This window comes from Oryctolagus cuniculus, chromosome 17 (assembly GCF_964237555.1).
Source record: "Oryctolagus cuniculus chromosome 17, mOryCun1.1, whole genome shotgun sequence".
In the NCBI taxonomy this organism is placed as follows: domain Eukaryota; kingdom Metazoa; phylum Chordata; class Mammalia; order Lagomorpha; family Leporidae; genus Oryctolagus; species Oryctolagus cuniculus.
This window is the reverse complement of record NC_091448.1, coordinates 4,874,894-4,894,166: the sequence shown is the minus strand read 5'-3', so window position 1 is coordinate 4,894,166 and position 19,273 is coordinate 4,874,894. Positions and strand designations below refer to the sequence as shown.

General features: G+C 63.2%; 1 protein-coding gene across 5 annotated transcripts in view; it reads left to right on the top strand.

The window, feature by feature from the left end:
* Positions 1 to 19,273, top strand: part of ITGB4 (integrin subunit beta 4) — a 29,045-nt gene that overhangs the window by 5,874 nt on the left and 3,898 nt on the right. For all 5 annotated transcript variants that reach the window (XM_070060295.1, XM_070060294.1, XM_070060296.1 and 2 more), the window contains exons 6-32: positions 4 to 100; positions 204 to 375; positions 2,547 to 2,810; positions 3,116 to 3,205; positions 3,624 to 3,746; positions 4,008 to 4,172; positions 4,301 to 4,377; positions 5,708 to 5,910; positions 7,373 to 7,476; positions 7,607 to 7,705; positions 7,833 to 7,962; positions 8,200 to 8,322; positions 8,415 to 8,521; positions 9,130 to 9,163; positions 9,279 to 9,470; positions 9,705 to 9,808; positions 10,074 to 10,132; positions 10,302 to 10,325; positions 10,783 to 10,931; positions 11,009 to 11,188; positions 11,653 to 11,801; positions 15,762 to 15,966; positions 16,512 to 16,666; positions 17,008 to 17,188; positions 17,281 to 17,418; positions 18,830 to 19,012; positions 19,100 to 19,231. In XM_070060295.1, coding sequence (XP_069916396.1) covers positions 4 to 100; positions 204 to 375; positions 2,547 to 2,810; positions 3,116 to 3,205; positions 3,624 to 3,746; positions 4,008 to 4,172; positions 4,301 to 4,377; positions 5,708 to 5,910; positions 7,373 to 7,476; positions 7,607 to 7,705; positions 7,833 to 7,962; positions 8,200 to 8,322; positions 8,415 to 8,521; positions 9,130 to 9,163; positions 9,279 to 9,470; positions 9,705 to 9,808; positions 10,074 to 10,132; positions 10,302 to 10,325; positions 10,783 to 10,931; positions 11,009 to 11,188; positions 11,653 to 11,801; positions 15,762 to 15,966; positions 16,512 to 16,666; positions 17,008 to 17,188; positions 17,281 to 17,418; positions 18,830 to 19,012; positions 19,100 to 19,231 — 3,639 coding nt within the window. The remainder of the gene's footprint in view (positions 1 to 3; positions 101 to 203; positions 376 to 2,546; positions 2,811 to 3,115; positions 3,206 to 3,623; positions 3,747 to 4,007; positions 4,173 to 4,300; positions 4,378 to 5,707; positions 5,911 to 7,372; positions 7,477 to 7,606; positions 7,706 to 7,832; positions 7,963 to 8,199; positions 8,323 to 8,414; positions 8,522 to 9,129; positions 9,164 to 9,278; positions 9,471 to 9,704; positions 9,809 to 10,073; positions 10,133 to 10,301; positions 10,326 to 10,782; positions 10,932 to 11,008; positions 11,189 to 11,652; positions 11,802 to 15,761; positions 15,967 to 16,511; positions 16,667 to 17,007; positions 17,189 to 17,280; positions 17,419 to 18,829; positions 19,013 to 19,099; positions 19,232 to 19,273) is intronic.

Here is a 19,273-nt window from a genome sequence, read left to right as displayed (position 1 = left end):
CAGCCCAGGTCCTGAGCAAGCTCACCAGTGACTACACCATCGGCTTTGGCAAGTTCGTGGACAAAGTCAGCGTCCCACAGACGGACATGAGGCCTGAGAAGTGCGTGACGGTGTGGCCCACCTCCTGTCACCTGAGTGGCGGCCCCCGGGGCGTGTCCAGCCTCCCCGTCCTGACGCTCGCCCTCCCGCCCACCTCCGCGCAGGTTGAAGGAGCCCTGGCCCAACAGTGACCCTCCGTTCTCCTTCAAGAACGTCATCAGCCTGACCAAGGACGCGGATGAGTTCCGGGACAAACTGCAGGGAGAGCGGATCTCGGGCAACCTGGACGCTCCGGAGGGCGGCTTTGACGCCATCGTGCAGACGGCCGTGTGCACGGTGAGCCCAGCCGCGTGTGAGCTGCCCGCGGCCTGCCCCGCCAGGCTCGGAGACCCCGGCCCCCGGCCCCTCTGCGTGGCCCTTGCTCAGAAGCTCCATGGCGGAGGAGCCCGGCCTGTGCCTGCATTCGTATTGGCCAGTGAGGCAGACGTGCGCCGTGGGGTTCTGGAATCTTCTTCAGTGCCCTGAGACCAGCCTGCCAACCAATCTCCCAGGACCCAGCTGAGCTGGGCGGCTGAAGTGGCCACTTGCTTTATGTGTACATCAAAACAACGCTAGCTGGCGCCGCGGCTCACTAGGCTAATCCTCCGCCTGCGGCGCCAGCACCCTGGGTTCTAGTCCCGGTCAGGGCACCGGATTCTGTCCCGGTTGCCCCTCTTCCAGGCCAGCTCTCTGCTGTGGTCCGGGAGTGCAGTGGAGGATGGCCCAAGTGCTTGGGCCCTGCACCCCATGGGAGACCAGGAGAGGCACCTGGCTTCTGGCTTCAGATCGGCACAGCGCGCTGGCCGTAGCGGCCATTTGGGGGGTGAACCAATGGAAGGAAGACCTTTCTCTCTGAGTCTCTCTCTCCCACAGTCTATAACTCTCTCTCTGTCTCTCTCACTGTCTAACTGCCTGGAAAAAAAAAAATTCACTTTACAGACAATTTAGAAAACAAAGAAAAGAAGTTGCCCTTCATTTTCCACCATCAAACAGCCAGCCGCTGACAGCCACCTGCGAATCTTACTCCATTTCCTTATTTTACGTGGTGGAATACGTGTAGTTTCTACTCGGAAATTTACCGTTTGTTTTTCACTTAACACTACCGTAAGCATTTTCTCTTGTAATAGTTTTAAAGTCATTCCATATATTTTTCTAAAATCTTGCAGTGTACTGCTGTTCCTATTTTTTTTTTTTTTAGATTTATTTATTGAAAGGCAGAGTGACACACAGAGACAGAGAGATTGTCCATCTGCTGGTTCACTCCCCAGGTATCTCCCAGAGCTGAAGCCAAGAGCCAGGAACGGCATCCTGGTCCCCACATGGGTACCAGGGGCCCAGGCACTCGGGCCAAAGTCTGCTGCTTTTCCAGGAGCATTAGCAGGGAGCTGGATTGGAAGTGGAGCAGCCGGGACTTGAACCAACACCCCAGTGTGGGATGCTGGCATTGCGAGTGGAGGTTTAACTTGCCACACCACAATGCCAGCTTTGGCTGTACCTATTTAGCCAGCCTTTGGCATTTAACATTGTGTATATTTTCCTATGCAGTTAAAGCATACTTGTGGGGCCGGCGCAATGGGTTAAAGCCCCAGCCTGCAGTGCCTGCATCCCATATGGGCACCGGTTCGAGTCCCAGCCGCTCCACTTCAGATCCAGCTCCCTGCTATGGCCTGGGAAAGCAGTAGAAGATGGCCCAAGTCCTTGGACCCCTGCACCCACGTGGGAGACCTGGAAGAAGCTCCTGGCTCTTGGCTTCAGATCAGCTTAGCTCTGGTTGTTGCAGTCATCTGGGGAGTGAACCAGCGGAATGGAAAACCTCTCTCTCTCTCTCTCTGTCTCTACTTCTTTCTGTAACTCGGTCTTTCAAATAAGTAAAATAAATCTTTTTTTTTTTTTTTTTGACAGGCAGAGTTAGTGAGAGAGAGAGAGACAGAGAGAAAGGTCTTCCTTCCGTTGGTTCACCCCTCAAATGGCCACTATGGATCAGTGCTGTGCCGATCCAAAGCCAGGAGCCAGGTGCTTCCTCCTGGTCTCCCATGCAGGTGCAGGCGCCCAAGCATTTGGGCCATCCTCCACTGCCTTCCCTGGCCACAGTCCAGAGAGCTGGACTGGAAGAGGAGCAACCGGGACAGAATCCGGCAGCCATATGGGATGCTGGCAGAGGATTAGCCAAGTGAGCCGCGGCACCGTCTCCGTAAAATAAATCTTAAAAAAAAAAAAAAAAAAAAAAAAAAAAAAACCATACTTGCAGAGTAGCCCAGAGCCTGCAGTGTTCACTGTGTGCACGGATGCTGCATGTGTTGCCGCTTCCCCCGCCGCTGGTCTCTGGTTTGGACACCATCACACGTGTGTGCACGTGTCCCTCTGGCTGTCAATCCCGTGGCTTCCACCCAGCCCCGTGGAGGGACCCGCCCTCAGCGCTGCTCGGCAGGTAGCCAGCTGCATGGCCCGCCCCTCCCTGCCTTCCCCAGAGAGCCATCGGCTGGCGCCCGGACAGCACCCACCTGCTGGTGTTTTCCACTGAGTCGGCCTTCCACTACGAGGCCGACGGGGCCAACGTCCTGGCTGGGATCATGAACCGCAACGACGAGAAGTGCCACCTGGACGCCACGGGCACCTACACCCAGTACGGGACCCAGGACTACCCGTCCGTGCCCACCCTCGTGCGCCTGCTCGCCAAGCACAACATCATCCCAATCTTCGCTGTCACCAACTACTCCTACAGCTACTACGAGGTGCGGGGCCCGGGCCCTGCCGTGCCAGAGGCGGGCAGGGCAGGGAGGGGGAGCGTGGAACTTCCTGCCGCCTTCTCTCCTCCATTCCTGAAGTTTTTGGGGCCCCAGGCAGTCCCTGGTGGGGAGTGCAGATCCCATGCCCCCCCGCCAGCCCGGTCCCCCAGCGGTCGGGGGGTGGACAAGGGCGGGCTCTGGAACACGCCAGCAGCTTCCAGGCCTCGGTTTCCCCGTCTTGGAAGTGGGGCTAATCCCAGACGCTCGCCCGGACCCCAGGAGGTGCTTAGTGCGTGGCTTCCCCTCCGCAGAAGCTGCACACGTATTTCCCCGTGTCCTCGCTGGGGGTGCTGCAGGAGGACTCGTCCAACATCGTGGAGCTGCTGGAGGAAGCCTTCAACGTGAGTGTGCGGGGCCGGGCGGGCTGCAGGGGCTCACGGCGCACAGCGCACAGGGGCTGCCGTGTCACAGCTGAGAGACACAGGCGCTTCCAAAGCTCATGGGAAATGCAGTCCAAAGATACAGTTATCATGATGCCCCCGGTTTGGGAATCTTTGCATAGCTTGTTTTGTTAACTTTTCCATAATCATTTTTTCTGTGAACTTTTTGAAGACCTCAGGATGGGTTGGTGAGAAAGGGTCTCTAGCCGTCCCTGGGGAGCCCACCCAGGCGGGACAGTCACCGGCAGGCGCTGGCACAGTGAGCCCCACACTCAGCCACACCACGCCAGTTGCCCGTGACCGGCAGGGCTTGGAGCAGGGCCGGGCCAGGCCAGGGAGCCCCAGCTCCCCCAGCCCACTGACTGCCGCCTTCCCGCAGCGCATCCGCTCCAACCTGGACATCCGAGCCCTGGACAGCCCCCGAGGCCTGCGGACAGAGGTCACCTCCAAGATGTTCCAGAAGACAAAGACTGGGTCCTTCCACATCCGGCGGGGGGAGGTGGTACGTCTCTGGGGGCGCAGGGGCACGGGTACAGCCCTGCCAGGGGCGGCGCTGTCTGAAGCAGTGGTTGAGAGCACGCGCCCTGGAGTCAGGCAGGTCCCGCCCAGGCCAGCCCCTGGGTGAGCAGGGCAGGTGTTCCAGAGCCTCATCCGCACGGGGAGTGCCGGGAGGGTAAACAGGCTGAGGTGGTTCCGTCACCCCGGGAGACCCCGTCGCCCGCGAGCTGCACCTGCCTCTGCTCACCGCGGGGGGGCCCTGCAGGGCACGTACCTCGTGCAGCTGCGGGCGGCGGAGGACGTGGATGGGAAGCACGTGTGTCAGCTGCCCGAAGAGGACCAGAAAGGAAACGTGCACCTGAAGCCCTCCTTCTCCGACGGGCTCCGCATGGACGTGGGCATCATCTGTGACACGTGTGCCTGTGAGCTGGTACGGCCTGGCCCTGCCGGGTGGCACGCAGGACCGAGCCCGGTCCCAGGGCCTGGGCCACCCCTCCCTGGGGCAGCGGCAGCGACAGGTGGCCTGTCCACCCCAGTCTACTCAATGTCTCGTTGCAGGAGAAGGAGGTGCGGTCGGCGCGCTGTGACTTCCACGGAGACTTCATGTGTGGCCACTGTGTGTGCGATGAGGGCTGGTGAGTGCGGCCGGGGAGCCTGGCACCCGGGACGTCCCAGCAGGCCCCTGACCTCGGCGCGCCCTGTGTGCCCGCGGGGGCTGGGTGAATCCGCTTTAGAGCACTGGGTGTATGGATGGTCCCGGGCTCACGGACGTCGACTCAGGGGGCTTCTCTCCAGGATCTGGCCAGGACGTTAGCAGTCAGGCATCTGTTCCAGCCAGGCTAGGGGTGACGCTGAGCAGGTAGGGGTGATGTGGGCAGGTGGGGGGTGATGTGGGCAGGTGGGGGGTGATGTGGGCAGGTAGGGGTGATGTGGGCAGGTAGGGGGGTGATGTGGGCAGGTGGGGGGTGATGTGGGCAGGTAGGGGGGTGATGTGGGCAGGTAGGGGTGATGCTGAGCACGTAGGGGTGATGTGGGCAGGTGGGGGGTGATGTGGGCAGGTAGGGGTGATGCTGAGCACGTAGGGGTGATGTGGGCAGGTGGGGGGTGATGTGGGCAGGTAGGGGGGTGATGTGCGCAGGTGGGGGGTGACGCTGAGCAGGTAGGGGTGATGCTGAGCAGGTAGGGGTGATGTGGGCAGGTAGGGGTGACGCTGAGCAGGTAGGGGTGACGCTGAGCAGAGCAGGTTGAGGTGATGTGGGCAGGTTGGGGTGGTGTGGGCTGGTTGGGGGTGATGTGGGCAGGTTGGGGGTGATGTGGGCAGGTTGGGGGTGATGTGGGCAAGTAGGGGGTGGTGTGGGCAGGTTGGGGGTGATGTAGGCAGGTTGGGGGTGATGTAGGCAGGTTGGGGATCTTGTAGGTAGGTTGGGGGTGATGTGGGCAGGTTGGGGGTGATGTGGGCAGGTTGGGGGTGATGTGGGCAGGTTGGGGGTGGTGTGGGCAGGTAGGAGCGTGATGTTTCGTAGGTTAGGTGTGTGTAGTGGGTTTTCCACTACTGTATTTTCAGCTTCACTTGGACCCTAACTCAGTGCCTGGGTGGTGGTAAATGCAGCCCCTCTGGGGAGACAGGCAGGGGTGGTTGCTGCTGGAGTGGTCTGGGGGCTGGGGGTTGGGAGGCAGGTACAGGAGGGAGACTGCCTTCCCATTCCATGCCTCTGGTTGCTTGAGTGTAGTGACCCAGGCACACGCGTCCCCCCCTGAGCGGGGGCAGGGAGGGCTGTGAGCTCCAGCCGCCCGGCAGCCGGCCGTGACGAGGCCAGCAAGCAGCAAGGAAGGGGCCCTGGTGACGAGGGACTGCGGCACTGAGGCTCCGAGCACTGGGCCCGTAGAGTTCCCGGCTTCCTCCCGGGCCGTGGCTGTGGCTTCCTCCCGGGCAGTGGCAGTGGCCGTGACTGGTTCCTCCCTCAGGAGCGGCAGCACCTGCACCTGCGCCACGGGCTCACTGAGTGACATCGAGCCCTGCCTGCGGGACGGCGAGGACAAGCCGTGCTCGGGCCGCGGCGAGTGTCAGTGCGGCCGCTGCGTGTGCTACGGCGATGGCCGCTACGAGGGCCAGTTCTGCGAGTACGACAACGTGCAGTGCCCCCGCACCTCCGGGGTGCTGTGCAATGGTAAGCATGGCCGCCGGCGGGGAGAGCCAGGCCAGCGGTCAGGCCCAGACTCTCTCGGGGCCGGGGACTCAATCCAGGTCTCCCACGTGGGTGGCAGGGACCCAGGGACTTGAGCTGTCACCTGCTGCTTCCTGCGTTAGCGAAAGCTGGAGTCAGGACCTGGGGTTGCATGGAACCCAGGCTCTGTGCAAGACAAGGACACCCTAACTGCGAGGCCAAATGCCCACCCTTCCCTTCTCTTGAGCCCCTGGAGCCCCTGAGAGTCTCCCTGGCAGCCTGGGTCTGTGCCACCCACTGCCCTGTCTCGGCGGGGGTCCCACCCAGCTCAACCCTCGGTGATTGGCAGCCCTGCTCTCTGGAGATGCGGCAGGGCCTAGAGCTGGGGTGTGTCCATCCGCCCAAAGGGCCGAGCACAAGGTTGGGCCCGGATTGGGAGTGCATAGTCTGGCCGGGACCGTGAGAACCCAGCCCACGGGCGCAGGGAAGGCTGCATAGCGGAGTGGAGAAGGGGGCATGGTGAAAGTCCACTCGTCATGGCCTCCACTGTGTGCTCGCCCGAGCCTGGGCCTGGGCCTCTCCTCCATTCTCGCTTCTGCCCGTTGGTTCCTCCCTTGGGCTGTGCGGGCCAGAGCGGTGCTCAGAGGAACAGGAGGGAGAGCCAGGCACGCCCAGTGGGGAGCAGACCGTGGGTCCCGGGCATGTGAGAGAGGAGCGGGCGGTGCTGCTGAGGTCATTCATGAAACCTAATGATTTATCTGTAGAAATCGGCAGGCGCCGCAGCTCACTAGGCCAATCCTCTGCCTGCGGCGCCAGCACCCTGGGTTCTAGTCCCGGTCAGGGCGCCGGATTCTGTCCCGGTTGCTCCTCTTCCAGGCCAGCTCTCTGCTGTGGCCCGGGAGTGCCCGGGAGGATGGCCCAAGTGCTTGGGCCCTGCACTCCATGGGAGACCAGGAGAAGTACCTGGCTCCTGCCATTGGATCAGCGCGGTGTGCCAGCTGCAGCGCGGCGGCCATTGGAGGGTGAACCAACGGCAAAGGAAGACCTTTCTCTCTGTCTCTCTCTCTCACTGTCCACTCTGCCTGTAAAAAAAAAAAAAAAAAAAAAGGTAAAAAGAAAAAGAAATAGCAGAAATCAAAAGATAGAACTAAAACAGCTTTATTTCTTGCTTTCTGATAGTCACACATTTGGTTTCTTTTTCTTACCTTATTGTGTTGGCCAGGACCCAGCAAAGGTTCTTAAACAGGGAGCCGCGTGATTGGTGGTTTGTTTTGGGATGGTCACTCTGGCTGCACAGTGGACGGCGGGGGAGGGGAGAACAGTCCAGAAGGGTGAGGGAGAGGCGCCTTTTGCCGTGGGCTGGGAGCAGCCCAGCACCCACAGCTCCCTTCGCTGGCTGGTGGGTAGCCTGGGGCGCGCGTGCTGACGTGGCCGTCCGTCCTCTCCCTTCCCTGCCCATCTGCAGACCGAGGCCGCTGCTCCATGGGCCAGTGTGTGTGCGAGCCCGGTTGGACGGGCCCCAGCTGTGACTGTCCCCTCAGCAACGCCACATGCATTGACAGCCACGGGGTAGGCCTGGGCACGGGGCAGGCGGTGTGGACAGCAGCGCGAGCCCCAGTCAGAGGATTCGTGATGGGCAGCGGGGAGGGAGCAGACAGCGCTGGGCACAGCCAGCTCACTGGTGCCCCTCCCGCCCCAGGGCATCTGCAACGGGCGTGGCTACTGCGAGTGTGGCCGCTGCCACTGCCACCAGCAGTCGCTGTACACCGACACCATCTGTGAGATCAACTACTCGCTGGTGAGGCCGGGGTCGCTGGGGCGTGGGCGCAGGCAGGGTGGGCAGGAGGGCGAGAGGTTGGGGAGCAGGGCCTGGCAGCTGCCCCCCCACCCCGGCACAGTGCCCACTGCCCCCTCTGCCCGCCCAGATCCCGCTGGGCCTCTGTGAGGACCTGCGCTCCTGCGTGCAGTGCCAGGCCTGGGGCACAGGGGCGAAGAAGGGGCGGACATGCGAGGAGTGCAGCTTCAAGGTCAAGATGGTGGACGAGCTTAAGAGAGGTAGGGGGGTGGGGAGCAGGGGTGGGGCGGAAGCAGCTGGGCAGGGGGCTTGAAGTCAGATCTGGGTTGAGGTCACACCGTCCAGACAGAGCTGGCAGAGCTGGGCGTGGCTGCAGAACCCAGCGCGGGGGACACTGAGGCTGGGGACGCGCCCTCTCCCCTGGGCGGGCCCCAGGCCCTGTGGGGCTCCCGGGTGCAGGGGTGCGGTCGGGGGCCGCTGACTGTGTCTGGGTGCAGCGGAAGACGTGATCGGGTACTGCTCCTTCCGTGACGAGGACGACGACTGTAGCTACAGCTACACCGTGGAGGGCGACGGCACCCCCGGGCCCAACAGCACCGTCCTGGTGCACAGGAAGAAGGGTGAGCGGGCTGGGGGCTGCAGGAGGCCTGGGCACCCGCGGGGGGCGGGGGCCAGGCGGGTGGGCAGCGCCTCCCTCCTCTGCCTTCCGCAGACTGCCCGCCCGGCACCTATTGGTGGCTCATCCCCCTGCTCATCCTCCTGCTGCCGCTGCTGGCCTTGCTGCTGCTGCTCTGTTGGAAGTACTGTTCTTGCTGCAAGGTGAGCCCCCCCAGGCTCCCCCCACCCCTGCAGCCTGCTCCCCAGAGCCTGCAGGCTCCCTGGATTCTGCTCCCTGCTGGGGGACTTCGGACAGGTTATTTAATGCTTGCGTGCCTCGGTTTCCTCATCCGTAAATTGGGTTTGTTGGAACAGCCCTCTGAAAGTGGCGATGTTAGTCACATGAAGTTCTCCGGCCCACTTGCTGGTGCGGCTGACAGTCTTGGGGCAGGGGTTGTGGGGGTGGGGTGGGGGAGGGGAACGACCAGAGGCAGGGAGGCGAGGCAGACAGCACCGAAGGGAGTGCTGGGTTGTAGGGGCAGAGACGGCACCTGCGGCCGCCCCCAGTGTGTTACGTGGTCAGACACGTCCGAGACACCGATTTGGCACTTCCCAAAGGGGTTTGGCCACGGAACCTTTCCCCCACGGAGCATCTGGCGGGGCTTCTGGGGTTCCACACTTTGGGAACCCTGTGCCCGCTCGCCCTCTGTGCCCACCCTGGCCTCATGGCCCTATCTCTGCCCCTGGGGAGGCTCAGGAGCGTTGGCGTGGGGGTGGGGGCTGCCGGCTGGAGGGGCTCACCGCCCTCGTCCCGCCCACTCTTCTCCTAGGCCTGCCTGGCCCTTCTCCCCTGCTGCAGCCGAGGTACAGGGGACCCTGGGGCGGAGGGGAGGGGGCTGGCTGGGCGGGCGCGGTCCCACCTGGGAGGGTGTGGCTGGGCGGGCTCTGGAGGCCCTGCCCTGAGGTCCCTGCCCCGCAGGCCACATGGTGGGCTTCAAGGAAGACCACTACCTGCTGCGGGAGAACCTCATGGCCTCCGACCACCTGGACACGCCCATGCTGCGCAGCGGGAACCTCAAGGGGCGGGACACGGTCCGCTGGAAGATCACCAACAACGTGCAGCGGCCCGGGCTCGCCGCCCACACGGCCAGCACCAACCCCAGCGAGCCGGGTGAGGCGTGGCTGCCGCCGCCGCTCGGGGCAGTGGCCTTGGGGACCTCCGCCCGGGTCTGCGGTGGGTGGCACCTGTCCCGTCCAGGGTGCAAGCTCGGGCCCCGCCTCCCTGGCCCCCTTCCTGATGGTGCCGCAGCTTGAGGCCCTGCTGCCGGCCCTCCCCTGTGCTAGCGCGGCTGCAAGGGGCGGGGAGGTCTGCCCTGACCACATCTGCGCCCCCTCCCCACCCCAGTGCCTTACGGACTGTCCCTGCGTCTCGCCCGTCTCTGCACCGAGAACCTTCTGAAGCCGGACACGCGGGAGTGCGCCCAGCTGCGCCAGGAAGTGGAGGAGAATGTGAGGACCAGAGCCACCGGGCGGGTGGCACGGCGGGCATGGGTGCCATGGTGGGGCTTGGGGGGGACTTTCTGGGCAGGAGATAAGGCACTTTGGATGTGTGCCTGACTGATTCCAGACTTGGGGTGGCGACAGAGTGTGGGTCTCAGGACCCCCATGGGCCTGCCCGCCCCCTCCTCCCCCAGCCAGCCTTGCAAGGGCCTCTGGGTAGAAAGCCCACCCGGCTTCCCTGGGCCCAGCTCACTGCCCGCACCTTGCCTGGCAGCTGAACGAGGTGTACAGACAGATCCCAGGTGCACACAAGCTCCAGCAGACCAAGTTCCGGTGAGTCCTGGGTGCCCCGGGCTGGGGGGCAGCTTGGCTGTGCTGGGCCCCACCAGCCCCAAACCGGTCTCCAGGGCCCTAGTGGGGCTGAGGAGTGACGCCAAGAGATCAGCCCCCCCCCCCCCCCAGCAAGGAACGTCTGGCTCACGAGCCCCTCTCTCTCCCACAGGCAGCAGCCTAACGCCGGGAAAAAGTGAGTTGAAGTTGTCCCCGCCTCCCTGCTCCCAGCCCCAAACCTGCCCCAATCCCATAGGAAGGGAGGGAGGGCCCCATGCACCTGTCACAGGTTAGTCCTTCCCCCGTCCTGGCCTTCAAACTCCCCCGCACCCCAGGGGAGCACTTACCACGCAGCAGCCCCCACCCCAGAAACAAGCAAAACCTGAAGCTGGTCAGGGGCTCCTGTGGGCACCAGCAGGCCACAGAGCTGCACCCCAAATCCTGGCCCTTCTGGGATGCGTGAGGCCCCAGCATGCCTGGGGGGCCAAGAGTGCACCCGCCCCGGGGAGACAGGCGCCATGGCTGTTCCCATCCCACAGACGAGGTCCCGAGGCTGCAGAGCGAGGGTGGGGCGCTGGCAAGGACTCTGAAGCCCCAGTCGGGCAGAAGGTGCCGGCGTGGCCCCTCACCCACCTGCTCCCCCCCTCCCCCAGGCAAGACCACACCATCGTGGACACGGTGCTCATGGCGCCGCGCTCGGCCAAGCCGGCCCTGCTGAAGCTGACGGAGAAGCAGGTGGAGCAGGGGGCCTTCCACGAGCTGAAGGTGGCCCGCGGCTACTACACCCTCACTGCCGAGCAGGGTAGGCGGGCAGCTCCCCGCGCGCCCCACCCCCACGGCCACAGCCCTCGCCTGACCGCCCCGCCCTGCCCCCGCCAGACGCCCGCGGCATGGTGGAGTTCCAGGAGGGCGTGGAGCTGGTGGACGTGCGGGTGCCCCTGTTCATGCGGCCCGAGGACGACGACGAGAAGCAGCTGCTGGTGGAGGCCATCGACGTCGCGGCGGGCACGGCCACCCTGGGCCGCCGCCTGGTGAACATCACCGTCATCAAGGAGCAAGGTGGGCCGGGGGCGCGGCTGGCGCCGGATGCCTGCATCTGCGCCACGGGTGCAGGCTCCTGTAAGGAGTCGCTGTTCTGTATCCTGGCCCTCGGTGCCCAGGAAGTGGGCGCTTCTCTCAGCCTCATAAGGGGTCACCCCGCGCTGTCCCCCGTTCTTCTGTGTCCAGAGGAGGGATGAGCAAGGCTTCTGGCCAAGGACACCCAAGATACCGATCATGGTGCCCCCAGCCGCCAGGGGGCCCTCTGGCCCCCGCCCCTTCCCACCTGCTCCTCCCCCAGCAGCGTGGGTCCCTCCCTGCCTGGCCCGCCCCTCCCAGGATGGCTGCCGATGCTTTGTGTTGGCCCTTCCGGCTTTTTTCTGGAAGGATTTTCCATCCCCATCCTTAGCCCCCCCCCCCAGGGCCGTGGGAGGAGGGGTAGGGAGCCGGCTCCCCGAATGCTGACCGCCCGGGGCTCCTTGCAGCCAGCGGGGTGGTGGCCTTCGAGCAGTCCGAGTACCTGGTCAGCCGGGGGGAGCAGGTGGCCCGTGTCCCTGTCATCCGGCGCACCGTGGACAGCAGCAAGTCCCAGGTCTCGTACCGCACGCAGGACGGCACGGCGAAAGGCAACCGGGTAAGGCACTACTACGGGGTCAGGGGTGATGCCACGGGGTCAGGGGTGATGCCATGGGGTCAGGGGTGATGCCATGGGGTCAGGGGCACCCCACAGGGTCAGGAGTGATGCTACGGGGTCAGGGGCACCCCACAGGGTCAGGGGTGATGCCACGGGGTCAGGGGCACCCCACAGGGTCAGGGGTGATGCCATGGGGTCAGGGGCGCCCTACAGGGTCGGGGTGATGCCACGGGGTCAGGGGTGATGCCATGGGGTCAGGGGTGGGTCAGGGGTGATGCCATGGGGTCAGGGGTGCCCATGGGGTCAGGGGTGATGCCACGGGGTCAGGGGCACCCCACAGGGTCAGGGGTGATGCCACAGGGTCAGGGGCTCCCCACAGGGTTAGGGGTGATGCCACGGGGTCAGGGGCGCCCCACAGGGTCAGGGGTGATGCTACGGGGTCAGGGGCACCCCACAGGGTCAGGGGTGATGCCACGGGGTCAGGGGCACCCCACAGGGTCAGGGGTGATGCCACGGGGTCAGGGGCACCCCACAGGGTCAGGGGTGATGCCATGGGGTCAGGGGTGCCCCACGGGGTTTCACGGGACACAGCAGCTGCCTGTTGCCCGCTGTAGGTGGTGCCCTGGCTGGCCTCGCAAGGACGTGCCACCTGCTTCTGCCCCCATGGCAGGGGTGTCTGCCTTGTGCAAAGTGCAAGTGACACCCTGGGGGAGGCCCCGTTGCTGCCAGGGACTCAGACCAAGGGGGCTGCTCCCTGCTCCTGCCCCAACTGTTCCTTCCCTCTCTCTGACAACCCAGGACCCCCAGGGGAGCCCACCCTTTCATGGAGAAATGCAATCCCCAGACGCCCCAGTCCTGGAGGCTCCGGCTTCTTGGGCTGGGAGAGCCACTCTGTGTCCCTGGACTGGGTCCCCAGGGGCTGTCGCCTGGCCTGCTGGTTTCCCCTGAGTCCAGTATCGGGGGCAGCCAGAGCCCCGTGGTGCACATGCTTGGTTTTATTTGCAGGGTTTTAGGTTTTAATTCTGAATGCATCACCAAATTATAAACTCAGAATATCCCCCCCACCAAGAAACCTTTTATTTAAGGAAGACAAACTTAATGTATTTCATAAGTACTTTTTAAAAAAAAAAGATTTATTTATTTATTTGAAAGTCAGAGTTACACAGAGAGAGGAGAGGCAGAGAGAGAGAGAGAGAGAGAGAGAGAGAGAGGGAGAGAGGTCTTCCATCCACTGATTCACTCCCCAGATGGCCGCAATGGCCAGAGCTGTGCCAATCTGAAGCCAGGAGCCAGGAGCTTTTTCCAGGTCTCCCACGTGGGTGCAGGGGCCCAAGCACTTGGGCCATCTTCTACTGCTTTCCCAGGCCACAGCAGGGAGCTGGATCAGAAGTGGAGCAACTGGGACTCTAACTGGTGCCCATATGGGATGCTGGCACTGGTGGCCATAAGGGATTGTAGTTTTACCCAATATGCCACAGTGCCAGCCACTTGACCAATTTTTTTAAAACATTTTTATTGTCTCATCTTTCAAAACAAACTTGCAAACTACAGAAAACTGGGAAGACTGATGAAATTAGTACCCGTTGTACCCTTCCATGGATTCACCTGTCTCTCCCTCCCCCACCTCTCTATATATGGATATCTATATGCATAGGTATGGCTTTCAAATTTTCCTACACAAAGACAAACTATCTTTAAAAAACAACTATTTTCATTTTTATCTGAAAGTCCAGAGAGACAGAGAGAGATCTTCCATCTGCTGCTTCACTCTCCAAATGCCCACAACAGCCTGAGCTGGGTCAGGAGCCCAAAACTCAACCCAGGCTCCCACCTGGTACAGGCACAGGGACCCTCCCGGGGTGTGCGTGAGCAGGAAGCTGGAATCGGATACGGAACTGGGACTCAAACCCAGCGCTGCGATGTGGGCATCGAGTCACGGCCACGGCACCGAGTGCCCAACCTCTAAACCTTTTCTTTCCATTCCCGCAAACTCCGTGCCGTGCCCGTGTGTAGACGCAGCCATCTGTGCCGACAAACAGCTGTGCGCGCGTGCACTGACACACATGCACGCACTTCTTGTTTGCTGAACTATTCCAAGTCAGGGCCGACATCGCCTGGGCCTGGAGCCCTTCTGCAGAACCAGGTCCAGAACTTGGCTGACGAGTCCAAGAGCCGCCATGCCAACTACTGTCGCATAGCAATGGCCTTTGTAGCTTTTTCCCCAGTCCAGGAACCAGTCGACACCTGGGACTGCGTTTTGTCTAAAGTCTTCTTCAGCCTAGAACAGTTCCCAGCCCCTCTGCGGGGACACTGGTGTTTTGGAACTGTCCACATGAGCTGCTTACAGACCTGTCTGTGGTTTCTTTGCACCGGGGGCCATTTGTGCCCATGCCTGGCTGTGCCTGGAATTGAAATCTTAGGCTGCAGCGCCACCTAGTGGCCTTTTAAAATGATTTATTTATCTACTTGAAAGAACTACACAGAGGGAGAGAGACGGAGAGATCATCGATCTTCCATTGGCTGATTCACTCCCCAAATGGCCACAACGGCCAGGGCTGGGCCAGGCCAAAGCCAGGAACTTCATCCAGGTCTCCCACGTGGGTGCAGGGGCCCAAGCACTTGGGCCATCCTCTGCTGCTTTCCTGGGCCACAGCAGAGAGCTGGATGGGAAGTGGAGCAGCCAGGACTTGAACTGGAGCCTGTAGAGGATGCAGGCCCTGCAGGTGGGTTCACCTGCTACGCCACAGCGCCAGCGCCCCCTAGTGGCCTTTTGTGAGAGCACCTTTTCCTCCCACACCACGCCTACACACCCATGGAGCTCAAGGCAAGCTCCAAGACAAGGAGATGGGGGCAGGTGTTTGGTTCAGCGGTCAAGATGCCACTCGGGTTGCCTGTATCCCATGTCGTAGTCCTTAGGTTCGAGTTCTGGCTCCACTTTCCACCCATCTTCCCGCCACTGCCATCCACATGGGAGACCCAAATGGACCTCGGCTCCCAGCTCTTGCCTGGCTGTCGTGGGCATCTGTGGAGTGAACTAGTGGCTGCAAGACGCCTCCCTCACTTTCCATCTCTCAAATATATATATAAAATTTTTTTTATTGACAGGCAGAGTGGACAGTGAGAGAGAGAGACAGAGAGAAAGGTCTTCCTTTGCTGTTGGTTCACCCTCCAATGGCCGCCGCGCTGCGGCCGGCGCACCACGCTGATCCGAAGGCAGGAGCCAGGTACTTATCCTGGTCTCCCATGGGGTGCAGGGCCCAAGCACTTGGGCCATCCTCCACTGCGCTCCCGGGCCACAGCAGAGAGCTGGCCTGGAAGAGGGGGAACCGGGATAGAATCCGGAGCCCCAACCAGGACTAGAACCCGGTGTGCTGGCGCCGCAGGGCGGAGGATTAGCCTAGTGAGCTGCGGCACCGGCCTATATAAAAGAATTTTTATTAAAAATGAAAGAAGAAAGCTGGAGCCGATGGAAGCGCTCCCACCCACCGGGAGGGCCTAGGGCTGGGCGGGACTCCACACTTCTGAGCCATGATGACCCCCTCCTTGCAGGATACGGCCTGCAGAGCCCAGCTCCCCAGGGCCGCCTGCCTGCCAGGTTTGGCCTCTGCACATCCCGTGGCCTGCTCTGTGTTTTGGCTCAAATTCTGGCTCACACAGCCACCTGTGCGAATTTGGGCAAATTTCCGAAGCTGTGCGGGACCTGTTTCCACATCGCTATGATGGGGTGACGGGACCTGTGCCTCCTGCTCTTCCGGAGACGGAATAGCGTGAGTGCTTGACACACAGGATGTGCGACGGGCGTCACCCCTGTCCACGTGGGACGGGACGGTGTCTGCAGTGTCCCTGAGGTCGGCACGGAGCAGGTGGCCGGGACGCCGTGTGTCCCCACCTTGAAAGGCTCCCACACTGAGCTGCCTCCCCCCTGCCTCCCTGCTCTGACCCTGACCCTTCCTGCTCCAGGACTATGTCCCCGTGGAAGGGGAGTTGCTGTTCCACCCCGGGGAGACCTGGAAGGAGCTGCAGGTGAAACTCCTGGAGCTGCAGGAGGTGGACTCCCTCCTGCGGGGCCGCCAGACCCGACGCTTCAACATCCAACTCAGCAACCCCAAGTTCGGGGCCCGCCTGGGCCAGCCCCAGTCGGCCACGGTCATCATCGGGGACCGAGGTGGGCAGAGCCTGGGGTGGGCTTAGGCAGGTGGAGAGGGAGGGCCGGCTAGGGCTGCCCTGCTTGGCGAATCCCAACACAGGAGGCCCAGTGGATCTTGAATTCCCCACAGTAATGCACACGTGGAGTACACACGTGTGTCCCATGCAACACCTGGTGTAGACGTCTCCTAGAAGTGCCCGGTCTGTATTTGCAACCGGAATGTCCAGTGGCCTCCTGCTTTTTATCTGGCAACTTTGTGGCCAGCTGGGGGGCGGGAGTCAGCCATTAGACCCTCGGCCTTGTATCAGCCTCACGGAGGCGTTCCTGGAAGGGGTGAGTCCACCCCTAAGAGGAGAGCGAGCTCAGGGGAGGGGTGGAGATGGCCCGGGAGCCGGTGTTCTGGTGCGGAAGTTTTTTGTCTGCGAAAGGAGGAAGACTGGCGCCCTCTGCAGGTCGCAGGTGTCTGTCGGTCTCTCTGGATGGGGCCTTTGGGTGTTTGAGTCTCTGGCGCCCCCTGGTGGTGAATGGTGTCTGAGCCTGCCCCAACCCTGACCCACTACTAGATGAACTGGACCGGGACTTCGTGAGTCAGACCCTGTCATCCCCGCCGCCTCGCGGGGACCTGGGCGCCCCACAGAACCCCAATGCCAAGGCCACCGGGTCTCGGAAGATCCATTTCAACTGGCTGCCCCCTCCTGGCAAACCATTGGGCTACCGGGTAAGGTGGGGGCCACGGATATGGACAGGTGCCTGGGGAGGCCTGGCAGCCACCACCCTGGAGGGGGGCACCTTCAGGGAGAGGGGTCCAAGCACAGGTGGGCAGAGGGAAGCCCCAAGTGTGCCCCTGAACCTGTGCTCAGGGAAGAGGGAAGCCCCCGCCTGAGTCTCACAGAAGGTCGCCCCTCTTCCTGCCTGCTGGGTGAACGGCGCAGCCACCCAACCCTGGGGCCTCAGGGCCTGGTCTGGGCAGTGTGGCCGTGACGCTGTGCGTCCCCCGGAGCGGGGAGAGCGGCTGTGGCGCTGGCCGCTGCCCCGTGACTGGTGCCCCTCCCCGAGCAGGTCAAGTACTGGATCCAGGGTGACCCCGAGTCTGAAGCTCACCTGCTGGACAGCGAGGCGCCTTCGGTGGAGCTCACCAACCTCTACCCGTACTGCGACTACGACATGAAGGTGTGCGCCTACGGGGCGCAGGGCGAGGGCCCCTACAGCTCCCTGGTGTCCTGCCGCACCCAACAGGAAGGTGAGGCGCGTCCCCAGCCCCCCAGGGTGCCGCCATGTCCCGCCTGTCCCCACCCCCTGCCCCTGACTATGCTCCATGGCCACTCCCCGCAGTGCCCAGTGAGCCGGGGCGCCTGGCGTTCAACGTCATCTCCTCCACGGTGACCCAGCTGAGCTGGGCTGAGCCTGCAGAGACCAACGGCGAGATCACAGCCTACGAGGTCTGCTATGGCCTGGTCAACGAGGACAACCGTAAGGACAGCAGCCGGGGAAGGGCCAGGCAGGGGCCTGCAGGGAGGGCCAGGGTCCTGGGTCCTGCCTGGGCTGGCCGTGCAGGCCACACCAGTCCAGGTTGGCAGACAGCACTGAGGCGCCGCTCAGTCTCCACGTGGGGCTGGGCTCCTAGCGGTGGGTGAGGCTCTTTGTGTTCATGAGGTCGCCGGCCCAGGGGTGCTCCCCATCCAGGTAACACGGGCGGGTGGCTCCTTCTCACCCAGTCCCGGGTTGGGGTAGAGCCTCCACTTTCCTATCGTTTCACACCGTGTTCCACCGGGCAGCCCCGGGCCAGAGCACCTGCTGGGGTGTGAGGGCCCCTTTCCAGTCCTGTGAGGGAGGCCAAAGATGAGAGCACTTAAGAGAAACCAGCCCCAGGCGGCACAGGGACGTCCCACACCTTCCATTTTGCTTGCTTGCTCCCAGGGATAGGGAGTTCACTACCCCCACGCCTCCTGGAGACAGGAATCTGTGTGGGGCTCACGCTGTCCCCGTGACTGGCAGGGCTGGGGCCAGCCAAGCCTTCCCTGCAGCCATGCCCTTGGCTGGCTCTGAGCTCAGTTCAGTCCATCTGTGGCCCTCCACCTGGTGGTCTCCTCTGCCTGGGCCTTTAACCCAAGAGTGACCCGAGTCCCGATGCACAGTCATCCCCGGTGGCTTCAGCCCCTGGCTCTGGGAATGAGCTGGGCAGCCCGCCCTGCCCAGGGGCGTCTGGGCTGTAGAGGGCGCCCCTCTTCCCCTGTGCCTGCAGCTGACAGAGGTGCGAGGGGGTGGGCCAGAGCACCCGGCGTGACAGCGGGAGACGCCCCCTGGGGCCGCCGGGCGCCGGTGCCAATGCTTCTCCAGTACAGCCAGCTGGGCGTGGACGGGCTCAGGTGCCGCTCCAGCCCCTGCTCCGGGCCTCCCTGGAAACGTGTGCGGCAGGAGGCCTCTCTTGTGTCGCCTTTGTTTTTCTGAGTCTCCTGCTCATGCATCCGGGGTCCTGGCCCTCCGCGCCCCCACGGCTGCACCCGCACTGCCAGACGTTGAATCAGGACAGCGCTGGCCTCCCCCTCCCAGCTAACACGGGCGCTGGCCGTGAACCTCACCGCCAGCTGTCACAAACCTCGCCGGCCCCCAGACTTTGCCTCCCTGAGGCCACAGACCTCTGCTTCCCCAGCACGCGTTTCAGGGCCTGGTGTCAGCAGTGGGCAGAGGGTGACATCCCGTGAGCACCCTCACCTGGGCTAAGGCGGGGCACCTCGGAGCTGGGACCGCCCACCTGTCTGTCGAGGTGCTGCAGGGCCCGATTCAGCCAGCGACTGCGGGTCGCCCGGTGACAGATGTCAGAGGCGGGGCTGGGGCCGGGCTGCAGCCTGGTGGCCCCTCTGAAGCGCCCTCCCTGCCCTAGGACCCATCGGGCCCATGAAGAAAGTGCTGGTGGACAGCCCCAAGAGACGCATGCTGCTCATCGAGAACCTGCGCGAGTCCCAGCCCTACCGGTACACCGTGAAGGCGCGCAACGGCGCCGGCTGGGGGCCTGAGCGCGAGGCCATCATCAACCTGGCCACCCAGCCCACGCGGCCCATGTCCAGTGAGCGGTGGGCGGGGGCATGCAGGGTGCGCACGGGGAGGGGCCGAGCTGGGGAGGGGCCCTGGCTCACCTCCTGCCACCCCGCAGTCCCCATCATCCCGGACATCCCCATCGTGGACGCCCAGGGCGGGGAGGACTACGAGAGCTTCCTCATGTACAGTGACGACGTGCTGCGCTCGCCCGCCGGGAGCCAGAGGCCCAGCGTCTCCGACGACACTGGTGAGGGGCTGCGGCGAGAGGCGAGGCAGCGGCGGGGGGCTG